Genomic DNA, 16,095 nt, shown 5'->3' with positions numbered 1-16,095 from the left:
ATAAACTTCAGTCCTTTATCTTACAAAACATGTTACATAAAAGTAAAAAGAAACAATTAAAATTATTCAAATACGAGAGGTCATAATTATCTCAGGTCAGCTTCCCTCCTTGGTCTTCCTGACGTAGTTCTGGGCCATATTCTGCGACATAACCATAACAAAAACGGTTACCTAATTTGCTAATTATTTATTTTATTTATTAAAATTGGAAACATACCATACAAAATTTTATAAAATATTCCCAAGGAGTTTTTGTAAAAAACTCATTTAGAGACATGCAGATATAATATTTATTTACAGACATTTTTATATTTTAAACCATAACATTATTTACAAAAGCAGAATAAAAATTATGATACACTAGAAATTTACAATACTGATAATACGCTACATAAAAATTTTAAAAATCTTTTTCTAATTTAAAAGTCTATTAGGTAATATTTTTTTAAACCACTGAACTTCCTCAATACGGCCATACGTGCCTCAACTTTCCACATGACTAAAAACTTTTTACCATTTTTCATGCATCTATTTAATTTATTTTTTTTAAACATTTGTTGTTTTAGGTGATGCTGCTTGGCGACTCCGGCGTAGGAAAAACCTGTCTCTTGGTTCGATTTCGAGACGGCATGTTCCTTGGAGGGAACTACATCTCAACAGTCGGAATCGACTTCCGGGTTAGACGGAAATACGTCGTCAGAAACATTGTTTCCCCTCTCTTATTTCCCATCCATTTCCGCTTGCCTCTGATCATTCCCCAAAATGAGCGTCCTATAAAACTGTGCATAAAAGTAGAAATTTCGTTTGATGTGCATGTCTACCTGTAGTTAACTAGAATATTTTCGTGTAATGCGTAGCTTTTGTTTTGGTTATACCTTCTTGCTAACCTTAAGTTTTATAGGATTTTTTTATTAAAAGGAAAGTAATCAAAAATTAACAGTAGGCAAACTTTCGACTAGATTTTATTCTTTTAATGGTGTTTTTTTTTCCAAAAAAGGACTTGTTTTCTAGTGACATATTTTTTAATAAAAATACTTGATAGTTTAATTCCACTTTTATTTATAATTATTTTATAATTTTTTTACCAGTGACCGGGTCTCGTCGTGACCGACATCATCAGACTGGTGGGAGACTAAACAAATTTCTATGTTATACACAAGTGCAAGCAGGGGTTGTAAATCATGATTTTATATAATTATGTCAATTGAAGAATTAAAATTAAAATCATGTAAGTATAAGGTAATAACAATTATAAAAAAAATAAAATAATAATTATAAATAAAAGTGGAATAAAACTATAAAGTATTTTTATTATTATAATTAAAATGCAGTTCCACCAAGAAATGTCAGTAGTAAAACTCAATACATATTTTTTAAATATATTTGTTTTAAAGTTCTGTATGAAAACATTCTCCACAATATCCATATTGAATTTGGAAATACAATTAATTTAATTAATTCCATTTCATATATTTTTATCGGTATGCGTAGTATGTGATATTTTCATATGGACAAAATTTTAATTTGATGAATGTTAATGGGTAAATTACGTTAGATTTTTCTGTTTCCTGGTTTTGTTCGAACACTAATTGAACGTAGTTATGCAGAAAATAGCCAGTCCACAAAAAAAAAAAAAAAAAAAAAAAGAGATATTAATGTTATTAGGTGCAGTAAGGTCAATTCTATGTTCTCCTTAAAACAGCCAGACCGCTTTCATACAAAAAACTGTATTAATCACCTTCTGAAAATGATGTCGATTACAAAAACAGCATTTTTCAATTTGCTAAAAACACCCACAGCATTAGAAAAATCTTATGGTTCTTTAAAAATCATTGAAACCGGTCAAATACATAATTCGATTATTGTTTGTTATATAAAGAAAACTAATGTTTTCATTGTTTATCATTTGTTAAAGTCAAAAACATTCCAACTGTTGTGTAGACTTGATTATTCAGTCTTTTCACAAAAATGCTATTATCTCAGTTTCACTTTTCTATAGCTGGCTGCTTTCTGCATAACTACGTTCAATTACAGTAACATGCAAATCGTATTATACACCTTCACCATAGCAGCTGTATATATATAACTAACGTGATGATAGGAAACATGCTGGAAGTAGCAAAAACTAACAAACATCGAATTTATAAAAAAATGTTTTTTTTTTGTGGGAGTAATATTTGAAAAATAGGGGATTGGGAGGAAGGAAAGGAAACGATGATGATGAAAAAATAAAACTTGGCTATAAATGAAATATTTTAAGTTTTCGAGACGTAACCGTCTCTTTGTCAGGACACTCACTACACTAATCTGCAAATAATAAAATACGCTTTTCCTTTATGAAATTTTTATTTACCACTTTTATTCCTCATAAGACTTTTAATTTCAGCAGAATTTGTGTGTTGGTGTAGTGAGTGTCCTGACGAAGAGAAGGGTTTGTCTTGAATCCGGTAAACAAAAAGGCCGGTAAATTATTGTATACTTACATTAACTAACATAAGCTAAAATGTTAAATAACAAATATTTATAAAATAAAAAATGCACATTTTAGGGATCGGATCAAATTTTTACGAATTAGAATTAAAATTAATGAATTCTGCGTTACAAATTGTAGCTTTACCCCCTCTCGTAGCCTATGGGGGTATTATATTGACATGCTGGCTAGGTGGCTAGTAGTCAGGATTTCTATCCCCAGAAGTCAGAGTATTCCGGGTCGTCCTCTAACCTTTCTTACCTAACTTCTTGGTACTTTTTGGTAAGGACACCCACTCGGGGTTCTCCTAGCGAACCAGCTTGCTTTCCTTTTCTGGAACTCTTTGGTACTAGGTTACGCCCTGGCTCTCATCCCGTACAGTCATATTATACTGTCAACCCTTGCTAACCTAGTTGCTTGCCTTGTTTGGCACCTCCGGGTTCTTTGGTCAGACATATAATTTGATTAATCGAGATCCTAGTAATTGATCCCGAGTACCTACTCAGTGAAGTACGAATGCTGGCTGTTCGGCCCTTTCGCCAACTTCTAAGTTCGGTGCGAGACATCATATTAACTAGGAAGAGCTAGTTCGGTTGTCCGAGGCACTCACGTGTTTTGGCCACCCGGAACCCGAGATCACCCCCTGTTGTGAACAACAATTCCTCTGCCTCTCAATCTGTAAAATCAGTGCTTGTCAACCCGTGTAACCAACGATATTGTATTAAGTTAATTTCCTAGTACTTGTACTGTATGTAAATTGTGAACTGAATCAATAAATATCTTTGAAATACAATCAGACGTGTTATACTGTTAAAAATGGATATAAAACAAAATAAAAAATCAGTTAAACCATATTTAATTCATTAAATAATGCAGGTGTTTACCAATTTAAATTAAATACTTATTCAGTTTACGTTGGAAGAACATTAAGAAATTTAGACGTGTTAAAGAACAAATGAGGGTCAAACGGAAAAATCAACATTTCAATTTCAATCATGACACGGACTATCTCTTCGTTCTAGTAACGAGAGAACCCTTTTAATACCCTGTCATCGCTCTAATTTTTTTGCCTCCTCTTTCACAGTAGTAGCCGCTCGATTGTGGAATAATCTACCCACAAATGTTAGAGACGCCCCTTCTTTATTTACATTTAAGTCAAGATTGAAATGTCACTATCTAAATATTTAAATTGTTCCTTTATCCTTCTTCTTTCCTTCCCACCCCCTCTCCTCTCTTCATAGTAAAGTGTTATTTTTTTATACATATATTTATTTTTGTTAATCTTTGCTTTTAATTTTTGTATAAAATTGTAAGATTCAATATGTCCATGTATTTATAATTTTCTCAAACTAAACGGTTTGGGTAGGTAGGAAGAAATTGCCTTAAGGCAATATACCCGCCCTTATATGTATATTTATTGTATATGTATATAAAGTGTCAAATAAATAAATGACACTAATAAAAATACAGAACTTAAAATCTTACAAACTCGTTTAAATAATAATAATAAAAAGTAAGTAAAATATAAATATTTCACATTAGGAAGGCTTAAAAAATAATGTTCCTTTGATCAATAATGAAACAACATTCATGTTCTTTTGTAATTGTACCTATTAAACTCACGCCCCTCCCTTCATCCCCTCTGTTTCTTTAAAACTATTTCTCCTACATCAAACCTTTTTTATAACCTAATCAGTGCCTGCAAGGGTTGCCAATAAAAAGCATGGCATGTTGGTTTTATATTTTTGTACGGCAACTACGGTGAAGGTGTTTAGTGGGTTTTGCATGTTACGTCTCGAAACCGGTAGACATAGAAAGCTCGGTAAGTAGTTATTTACAAATATTTCATAATATTTTATGAAAAAATGTTCTACAATTTAATACTTAACTAAATTAATTTACTAAATAGAATGCCTTATAATATTCTCGAAGAGTTTTTGGCAAAAATATTTATTGATAGGCAGTTACTAACATTTTTCGGAGACGTACAACTTTTGAATCTGTTTATACCACAGGACCTATAAAAAGGTCAGGAAGCATTTCACAAGAACTGTTAAAAGTGTTATGTAAGCTTTTTTATCATTATTAGAATCATAAGTTAATATACCTCATTTCTAAAATCAAATTAGCTTCATTAATTGAATCACTTACTCTAATAATGTGTGCTTATCGCGATGAAGTAATTATAATATTAAAGTTTTATAAATAGCTACTTTCTTATATGGATTTGTGTACATATCAAAAATACTAATACGCACGTTGCTCTTTCTGTTGACTTGTGGTATAATTATCGTGTAATAATTCAATTACAAATCTCTCGTTAACATGTTATGCTAAACCCGAGTATTTATATGGATTACTTATCTTGTTAGTAAATTAATTACTAACAATATACATAATATTATATTTGTAGTAAATATAATGTGTGTACAATAATATATAACATGGTTTCTCTGCGGAACTTTCTAGTCTTGTATAATCTCTGAGTAATTTTAGTTCAAATTGTAAGGTTCTTTTCCAAAACTTACTAGGTATTTCCATATTCGAACTTTTTCGAAAATCGATATTGATTATTATAGACTGTTTAAAGTAAACATGATAAGATGTAAATATAGTTTGTGAAGGAATAACGAGTATTTTTGTTTCCTAAAAAAAACAGATACCACCAAATACAGCAATAAATCGGTATTTGAAAAAATCTTTTTTTTCGTTTTGAATTTTCCTAAACTGACTATTTCTGGGAAACAGTTTTTGATAATATTTTTATTTATTTTTTCTCTCATCCTTTGCCTCATGACTAAGGATGGTGGTGACACTCGATCGTTCGTTTTGTGGTCTGCCTTCAGGTAGTCCTGTTATGGGCAGAGCGAAGAACATTAGTCACTAAAGACCCCAGGGTAGATTTAATAAGTCGCTCCATCGGGTAGGTGAGCAATCTCTGGATCTTTTACCCTTCACTCTACCTATCACAAGCTTTTCGAGGCTCTCTGGTTCTCTCCTGGTGATGTTTTGTAGGATTTGTTTGTAACATATAGTTGACAGCCGATCCCCAATATTTTATTAATTAAATATAAACAAAGTTGTATTTTTTTATATCCATATCAAAAATAGTTCATTTAAAAAAAATATTTATTTGTTTAAAACTCCAAGTACAAAGAAATAGTACTTTGGCGGACTTATTGCTAAAAGCAATATCTTTCAGCCAACTAAAAAACAGACTGGTCAAAATTTTATACTAAAAACCATAAATATACTCGTGTATTAAAAGATACATACATATGTTAAAATAAAATATAAAAACAACCTTATTATTTAATATAAAAGATATTTTTTTAATTGGGAGATAAGGCATGCACATATCAAAATTAAGTTTTTTTTTTAAGTACATTATATTATACGTATTAAATGACGAGGAAAATGTGGGATCAGATAATGGGAGAGAAAGATGAACCAAGGAAAGAAAAAGGGATAAAAAAAAAGGAGTAATACCTCAAAAAGTTCAGGATTCTGGGGATATATAATAATGTTTCAGGAGTTTCTTGAAGGTGGCTAGAGAAGGTGCATTTTTATATGAAAGGGTAGCTCATTCCAAAGTCTAGAAAAATTATGTGCTATGTCAAGGAATGGAAAGTGTTCTCTCCTGAGAATTAATAATTTATTTTTAAACTACAAAAATCAAACATAATTAGTACGTTTTGGCAAAAATGAAATAGATCAACATGTTTCGCTTCCCAATTCTATATGATGTGATATCAAACTCGATTTTCGGAAAAGAACCCTACAAATAACACCAATGTTAGAATCATACACTTCTTGCCAACAGTGATAAGGTACGAATTACATAGACTAACAAATATATTTCTTTAAATCCAAACATATTTAAAATAAAATAAATATTAAACAACTCGGTTTTTAAACACACATTTTGTGATAAAATAAAATAAATAAAACAACTTTGTTTTAACCACACATTTTTTTTCACCTACCGGTTTTGAAGCAAACAAACAATATTTCTTTTAGTCCTCTCCTGTCTTGCTTCGAAAATATTGTTATCAAATTACCACCCTTGTAAGAAAAAAAAAGACTTGCTTTATTGGGTCCCCGTATTTAGTTGACACGAAAAAAATATGTAGGAAATAATTTATTAGTTACGTAAACCTTAACGAAGAAGCTCGTTTGCTTTGAAACCAGTCGGTGAAATAAAAAAATAGTGGTTAAAAACAAAGTTGTTTTATTTATTGTATTTAATAAAATAAATAAAACAACTTTGTTTTTAACAACTAATTTATTTATTCTTTTTTTTCCACCGACCGGTTTCAAAGCAGAGAAGCTTTTTGTCAAAGTTTACGTAACTAATGAATTATTTGCTTTTTTATTTTTATTATGTCAACTAAATACTACACGTGGACCCAATAAATTAGCAAACCAGTCGGTGGAAAAAAAATATTTAAAAAAATTGTGGTTAAAAACAAAGTTGTTTTATTTATTTTATTATAATGAATAACCACAATTTTGTGCTTCAAATAAAATATATATATTAATAATAAATGTACAAACATAACGCTTTAGATGCTCCCTGCATTCTCAGCGGGAAAAATATGCCATCATGTTTAATAAAGTGGCAGAAAAATATTCTTTGCATCTTTGATCAATAATCTTTGGTTGATTTGAATTATGTCTTAAAAGAAGAAATATTCACATGTACTTTATATTATTCCCAGTTGCATATTCAACGAATCAGTGCATTTTGTTAACTTTTTGTATTTTCTCTTGTTAACAGAACAGGGTGGTGACAGTGGACGGTGCAAAAGTAAAATTACAAATATGGGACACAGCGGGGCAGGAAAGGTTTCGCAGCGTCACACACGCCTACTATAGAGATGCTCATGGTAAGTTTTATTTATTTATTTTTTAATTAAAAAAAACTAAATAGAATAAAACAAAACTATTAAAATGAAATTAAAATACCAATTAAATATGAATATTTCAGTACACGTGCTACACGAAGTTTGGCAAACAAAAAAAAAATGAAAAGTGTGGTATGTTTCCACAATACCCTGAGAAATTCGTATGAATATGTGGATAAATAAATACGCAAAAGTACTCACAATGAATTTCCATCAACAAATTAATGCAGAAAATTACATTGTTTAATCAATATTATTGACTGTAAACCCACCTTTAATAAACATATTGATACTATGATTAACAAGACACTAAAACTCTTGGGTTTTGTTAGCAGAACATCTAGTGGCTTTACTAACATGTTCACGGTTAAAACACTATATTGCTCACTTGTTCGTCCTCTTTTAGAATATGCATCCGTGATCTGGTCTTCCTTCTATCTAAGCAGGATAAATCAGATCGAATCGGTGCAACATCGTTTGCTAAGAAAAGTGGCGTGAATGATTGGCCTCGAGAGGGGAGACTACACTTACGGAGAAATGCGGTCAATGTTAAAAATCTCAAGTCTACAAATACGTAGAAATAACATTGACTCCATATTTATGTTTAATTTACTGAATGGCTCAATTGATGATCCATCGTTACTGGAACAAGTGGCATTCAATGTTCCAATCCGCCGGTTGCGAAATAATAATGTGCTGTTCCTCGATCAACACAGCGCAAACTATGGCTTGCATGCACCAATGTCCCTATTGAGTCGTATTGTAAACTCGAGACAAGATCTGGACTTTCTTGTTGTTAGTCTTTATAGTTTTGAAAAATCACTAAGATAGACCGGATCTTGTTTTGAGGTAGTAATATTTTTTTGTCCTAGCTTTAATTTTATTGAGTTGTATTTTATTTTATAAGTGCTTGTCTTTATTATAAGATATTGTATTTACCATCGTTAGAATAGACTGCGTAAGTCCGTCATAATTATAAAGTCGTGCGGAGGGCTAATTTACACTCAAATGATTTCGAGTGATCACAGAAATGTAGTAAACAGTTTGATTGAAATGATCGCCGTAGTGCAATAATATCTAATCAATAATGTTAACAATTACTATTAATCTCGCTCTTCTCATTGCATCGTTGATGTAACGTTCCTCCCAATCCAAAATTGAATATTCTAAATTAATCTTACAAAGCAGGTAGGTCGGCTTTTCATCAAATTCCCAAACCCAACCTAACCAAAACAGTGTGTGTTAATATATTTGAAGTACTCATTTTGTGATTTCCTTTGTCGAACAATCTATGTTTATCAATATGTTTCTTTTTTGGGTGATACCGTGTGTGGATTTGTTCCAACGTTTCGGCTACCATGAGCCGGGAGCACAGGAGCCGTCTTTAGGGTAAAAGGTGTTAAAATAATACTAATTTGTACCGTGTCGAAGTCAGCAGAAGGCACATTTCTTTCATTTATTTCTGTAGTATGTAGTGCTGGAAACCATGTTGAGTTTAATTTAAGCCCGTCATCTTTGTTTATTTATTTATTTATTATTTATTTATAATATAAACGGCCTAAGCCAATTACAACAGTTACATGAAGAAACATAAATGCAAGAAACTGAACAAAAATAACATAAAACTATTTAGCAAATATTCAAAAAAACGAAAGACCTAAAACTTTGTGCTAAACCATGCCAATCCAACTTCATCCCACACTGTTTAGTCGCGAAGAGATCTACGAAAAGCCAGAAGATCTATCCCAAAAAATTCCAAGTCGTGTGATGAATTGACTAATCCACACATTCTGGACATTGGGGCATAAAAACCAAAGTTGTTCTTGGAAGATTTTATAAATAGCAGATTTTGACTTCTGGTGACACGGTTGGGAACATGAAAAGAAATTGATTGCAACAGAGATGGGACATCACTTAAAGCATTAAGTATTTTGAAAATGCATATAAGGTCCATCTCAGTTCTACGTCTCTCCAATGAAGACAGATTAAGAGATTGCTCTATTTCAAAATAGGAATAATTACCCCTTTGTAATCCGAGCAACCATGCCACTTTTCTTAGAAAACGGTGTTGGACAGACTCGATATGGTCAATATGAGTCCTGTAGAATGGAGACCAAATAGGAGAAGCGTATTCTAGATGGGGTCGAACTAGTGAGCAATAAAGAGTTTTGATGGTATTGATATTTTTGAAGTCCGCCGTTGTGTTATTTATTTGTCCGTGTATTTCAATTGTCTCTTTTATTATTCGTGCACTGTAATTACTGGGTTTAGGTAAAAATTTTGGTTCGAAGACGAAAAAATGTCTGGTGTCTATAAAGTGTTCCGCTATTGCGGATTCGTCAAGGTGCCCAAGTTTACATGCTCTTTTGTGTTCGTCAATCCTTTTCTTTGCTGTGCGCCCTGTTAGTCCTGTGGACACTTTATCACATCCTTGGCAACTTGTTTATAAACAGCTTCCGTTTCCAGAGGATTCTAATATTTTTGGTTTAAAACGTAGCCGAAACGTCGAAACAAATCCAACACACACGGTATCACCCAGAAAAGAAACATTGATAACAGTGGCCGTGAAAACCTCCGCACCTATTTAATCTATATTTATGTTTTTTATTAAACAATTTCATGCATATACTTAAATTACCACGAAACTGCATTTTTTCATAGATTTTAATCATCATCATCATCATTCCATGTCCGCTTTCTATTAGGAGCATATGCTATCCACAAAGAGCCTCCATGCGTCTCTATTGGCTGCCAACTCCTTTACATCCTCCCAAGACAGGTTTTCGTCCCGAAGTTCTGACATAAACTGCCGACGAACAGTCAGCAGTGGATGTCCAGGACGTCTTGTAAAGCAGTCAAGTGTGGCTAAAGCTCTCAGGAGGCATCTGCAGTATATGGCTTAGCCAACCGTATCACCTCCGCTTGACGACAGTTTTCACCGGAGTTTGCTGCGTCCGTTCTCTTATTACTTCATTCCTCATAAAGTCAAACCACCGCTCACTCGAGATTCTTCTGAGACACCTATTCTCAAAACTCAGAATTTTGCTGTTTTGGGCCCTAGTGAGGTGCCACGATTCACATCCGTAGAGGAGAATAGGTGTTATGGAGGCGTTATATCGGCGGCATTTGGTTTGCACCGAGTAAATATCCGATCTAAGGCAGCCTTCATACTGTTGAATGTATTAATTGATGGATTTTAAATCTCTCTTTAAATCTTTAAGAAACACAAATAATGTACACAATTTAAAACAAAATAAAAATAAGTATTTTTGGGGAAAAGGAATATAAAAAGAGTTAATAAAGAACGCTGTCTGAAAACAAAATCCAGAAATCTTGTTTATTAATTATTAATGCATATTGAAGATAAATTATTTTTTCAATTTTCTTTTCACGTTCAATTGTGTGCAGGGTCTAGGGTACTGCATCAGTGCTTCAATTGCACCGTATTTTTGATAATTTTTGTTTCATGGAAGGTAAGGTGTTGTACAGGTATCTTTAAGTACGTCTCTATTTTTCTTCATAAGTTAGTAGTCGGCATTACGCCGACATGCTCATTGTTTGGTTTGAAATCTGACTTCTAGTTAATTTGTTTGTTACGGAGCGCATTATAGTCGTTCTTCTTTATTACATTATTGGCATGATTTGAATATTAATACACATATCATAAATTTTTTTATTTTATTTTTTTGAAAACACACACATTGCAAGATGATAACACACATTCTTAAAATAATTATTACAATATAAAGCCTATTTATTGATTAATTCGACATCCAATGTGAACAAATGAACGTTCGATAATTTATTTTTAAAAAATGGTTTAGTACATACGAAATCCAAAATATTTTGAATATTCACATGAATTTATTCAGGTCTGAATAGTTGAGAAAAACATGAAAGAAACATTAGTTTTTTATATGTTTTGATAAAATCTTGTTAAGCGATAAATACTTCGAAAACAGCCTTCTGAAATTCTACGCAAAAATTTAGCAATTTAAATGTGAATTTTAAGAAATATACCCATAAAAATACACTGAAATAAATACCATGGAATGTTTATGGCTGGTAAAAATACATACACATCAAGCATAATGAAATAAAAAGGGGAAAAACAACAATCTAAAGGTTCGGAAACAAAAATCAAAACATTAAAAATACGGCTGTTTTTTGAATGAGATGACCATAAAATATTTTATACGCTATTACTTACAGTAATTTGGAGTGAATACGGCCAATCACCGGATATTTTGAAGCCAAATTACTCCATTTTGGTTAAAGTTTATAACTTGATTTAAGTTCTGTTTTCAAAATACAATACATTTTTTATCTGACACTAACAAACTGCTGCAGAATGAAATTCTTACATTTTAAAAAATCAAGTTATTTCAATATAACCGGTAAAATTAACCGGAACATAACGTAAGTTGTAAATCTATGAAATAATCCGTTTTAAAAAAATAATTCTAGGTCACCAAAAATAATTACTTTATGTTGGCTCATGTTTTGTTTGTAAGCAAAAAAAAATAATTTATAATCGACTTTATATTGATTTTACTGTCAGGTATCACTAAAAATCTATTTTCGGGTGAATAGGGACAAGATATAAGGTGATTTAGAGTTTTGTGGCAAACAGATACGAGTTTGCAAAGATCCAGTCAGTATGGCTATTTAATGAAAATTATGATTCACACTTTTAAATGAAGATTAACTTTTTTTTTAAATATATTTTTTTATTTCACAAGCCAAATTCACCTTGCTATGTTTGTTATGATCTCAGGAAAAATTTTTTTTCTTAGATTGTCGTGTTTACTAATTAATTAAAATTGAGTTTTTTTCTTCCCCACAAAACATGGAATTCGAAAAAGTATATTTACTGTCTACTTAAGTAGACGGAGTTCATTGTATAAATTTAATTTTCTCTCTGAGTAATGATTCAATCCAATTTTGGTGAACAGAAATGTAAAGAGGAATTATAGACTCAACTAAGGACATTATAAAAATATTCGTATTCCTTAAATGAGTCGATTTATGACAATAAACATATTAAAACCTGTTCCTATTCACCCCAGATTACGGTAAACAATAAAAATAAATCTTCTCCTTTTTTTACCCAATATCAATCAAACTTATCAAATTTTGTCGATTAATTATTAGATTGAGACCGAAATTTAATAAATAATTAATGTTTAAGAATTTCTTAAATGTATTTTTTTTTTTAATGAATGGTATTGGATATAAAGGTTGGGTGTCATTTTTTATGCGTTTTAAACTAATATGGCATCTGCAGCAGTTTACATCATCTATATTTCTGTTTAATAAATTTGACATAAAGACTCTATTTTATAAAATAATTGAAGAAGAAAAAAATGAATAAAGCGGGTAAATAGTGGACGTCTGTTAAGTACTGGAAATAAAACGATAGTTAAATATTAATGAATATCATTTTAGATTATGTAAAACGGTATAGGCTATTATTACTATTATTATAGGCTACATTAAGGAGGTTCTTTATATTTAAAAGTCTGTTTTATTGTCCATAGGTTTGAAAACTTAAAAACACTAGACATTTCTCAAAATTTCTTTTTTTGTCATTTATCCTTATACCACCCCGTACCCTTCAAATACAAAATATAATTAACATTCACAAGAATTAATTAACGCCTGAAAAAGTAAAACAACGATAAAATAAAAACCAATAGTTTTTATTGTTTCTGTTAGCTTTTACATTTTTTTGAAGTAAATAACTCGTGTGAGTAGTTAATCCATCAAAACAGCGTACAACATTTTGCTTGATAATAAAATTTATTTAACATTTTATGTTATTTACGCTTCAACACAATAAAACTTAAAAGTTGTTATTTTGTACATTTGTTGAAAGCGTATTTAAACGTTTTTAAGAGTTAACTTTACTAGGATTTGCTTCTGTAATGACGTTTTTTTATCGCTGGAGAAGTAAATTTTACAATTGAGATTCACACGAAATAAAGTTTTATTACTTTTCGCGAAGGCTAAAATTTGTTTATGCATAAAGATCTGAAAATCGGACGTGAATAAAGTATTTTTACAAATCGGAAATAACATCGAAAATGCATCAAATGTGAACAGCAGATTTCTGCTGTTCTAACGAAAAAAAATAGTAATAATTACAATGTCTAAAAAACAAGTTTTCATTCTTCATTTTCGGGTTTAAGAACGAGTTGGTACATACAAAACGTCTCGCAGGTGGTATTATGCTTATCCATTAGTACTCCTAGATTTTTTACGGATTTCCTGTATTGAATATTGGTACCATTGACATTAAAAAGATTAAGTGAAGATGCGTCTAGCTTACTAAGAAATCTTTGACTACCGGCAAACATAATTTGTGTTTTTCACTGTCTAAGATTATCACCGTCTGAACATTTTGTGAATTATCTGTATTGATAAAATTATTTTTTTTTGAGTAAAGATACAACTTAATCACATTAAAAATTCAAACACGTTTTAAAACTACCGAAATGCAAAAAGTTTACACTCCGCGGAACTGATTCCATTGAGCACCTGGCTAATGTTGACGAAAACAATGGCTCATTAAAACAATGCTACCCATTTATTACAAAATAAAGTGCAACTAACGCCCTTAGATGCTTACTCAATAAAATTTAATGCACATTATAAAATTTAATTGGAATGATTATCTTACTTAAATACGAAATGACAGCCGGCTTAGCCCAAAAAATCGTCTTTTTCTAAAATTTCAAGCTCTGGCTGAGGGCCAAAAGTAGTATCGAATAATTTTTTTAAATATTTTTTGAATTCCGAGTAATCCAAAAGGCACCTTTTAAGACCCCTTTCATTTCAAAACTTCGAAAAAAAAATATCGGTCTATACTATTGTACAGTCAAAGAGGTGAAACATTTATTGATGCGGGTGAGATTAAGAAGGAACGCCTACAAATATTTATAATCCTTAACCTGTTTTGTTCCAGCCCTTCTCCTGCTGTATGATGTCACGAACAAGACCAGTTTTGACAACATCAGAGCCTGGTTAGGTGAGATAAGAGAGTACGCCCAGGAGGACGTCGTCATTATGTTGCTCGGTGAGTGTCCTTTTATCCTTTTCGCCTTTTTATTTTATCCATGCATCGACCGCTCACAAAAAGGTTACCTAATTTCACGCAGAATGAATATCTACAAAGTACCAATACAAATAGTTTCAGCAACCCCACAAGTCACCAAATAAATACCGCAAATCAAGCCGCTCAAAATTCTTTTTAAAATATAAACTCTTGACCGTAATTTTTTTTGATAATATAACAATGGTCTTACTTTTTTTTATAAAATCGTAATAAAAAAGATCAAACTTTCATACAGAAAAAAGTGTGTAAATATTTTTTGTAGACCTCTTTAACTCTTAATATGTTTCTTTTTTTGATAAGTGTAGAAACACATTTTTAAATAAATGTTTAATGTCAATCATGTGGGGAATTGACACTGATATATATTGGATGGTAGTACCTACTTTAGACTAAAGAAACTGGATTTCACTTTTTTAATTTTTTTTTATTAAATCATACAAAAATTTTTGTACTCCCAGGAGTTACGACAAACTCATTTTGGGACCGAATAATATTTAAATAAAGGTATGGTAATAATAACTATAAATTAAAAAGTAATAATATGTACATAAAACTGAAATAAGAAAGCAAACAAGTATATAATACAAAGAAATTAAAACAATTCATAATCAAAATTAATATTAAACATTTGCATATAGTAAGAAAGAAATATTCGAGGAAAAAGAAGAACTAAAAACTAAATTTTACCTTTTACGTACCTCCTCAAGTAGTCATTTTTCCAATGAATATAGTCATTTTTTGACGTTCTATAGGAGTCCGGTAGCCTGTTGTACTCACTACAAGCAAGGTACAGCAGAGACCTTAGACCATACCTTGTCGTGTGTGATCCAGGTACGTGAATATTTTGACTCTGTCGCGTATTATACTGGTGGGCGTCACGATTGAAGATATAGCCAATATTAGTGAGAGAGTCTTTATTTACACCTTGAAGCACCGTTTTTGCAATCTCATAATACGGTATGACCAAAAATGGGAGAATGTCAGTAAGTTTGTAAATGTCTTTGACGTACGTTTCCATTGGTATACCGTATATGTTTCTTATAGCTCTATTTTGTATTACTTGTATTTCTGATTCACACCTTTTTGTGTCAAATCCCCAGCTGCACTTTTTTTAAAAATCTCAACAGGCCAAAAAGTCCAATTTCAGCACAGAAAACAAAGGCTTTTAAAACGTAACTTTTTTGTGTTCTCATCGGGAATCGAGCCCAGAGCTTTCCGTGCGTAAGTTTAGCGCCTTAGTCATTACATCACAGAGGCCCGCTAGCGTTATAAAATACTCAAACCAAATGCCTGTGTTATTTGTAATTTTGTATCTTATAATATAATTGAAAGGGATTCGTGATTAATCAGTAAAACTGCGCCTAACCACGGATTCATTGGCCGTCCATTTTGATTGAATACACTATTTGATTAAAGCACCATCGATATCCACAATATTACGTTGATAGTACTATTGATAATATTGTTTAATTATTAGGGTGCTTTTGTATATTATTATAATATCTAGCGGATATAATATCAACACTAATAATATTAATGCGGTAAATGGTGCGGCAGGAGCGTGCCAGGCGATTACTTACATACCGCTTCATAGCGTTTTT

The 16,095-nt window shown here is 31.4% G+C and overlaps 1 protein-coding gene across 1 annotated transcript in view; it reads left to right on the top strand.

Annotated features, from left to right (window-relative positions):
- The window catches only part of LOC148277852 (ras-related protein Rab-37-like), an 85,845-nt gene that overhangs the window by 57,890 nt on the left and 11,860 nt on the right, over window positions 1-16,095 (top strand). Inside the window, exons 3-5 of the mRNA XM_088232287.1 lie at window positions 567-677; window positions 7,251-7,359; window positions 14,345-14,455. Coding sequence (XP_088088413.1) covers window positions 567-677; window positions 7,251-7,359; window positions 14,345-14,455 — 331 coding nt within the window. The remainder of the gene's footprint in view (window positions 1-566; window positions 678-7,250; window positions 7,360-14,344; window positions 14,456-16,095) is intronic.

This window comes from Micrasema longulum, unplaced genomic scaffold (assembly GCF_059751315.1).
Source record: "Micrasema longulum isolate JH-2025_06_02 unplaced genomic scaffold, ASM5975131v1 h1tg000969l, whole genome shotgun sequence".
Classification (NCBI taxonomy): Eukaryota; Metazoa; Arthropoda; class Insecta; order Trichoptera; family Brachycentridae; genus Micrasema; species Micrasema longulum.
The sequence above is the reverse complement of the archived record's forward strand: the minus strand, read 5'-3'. Positions and strand labels throughout refer to the sequence as shown.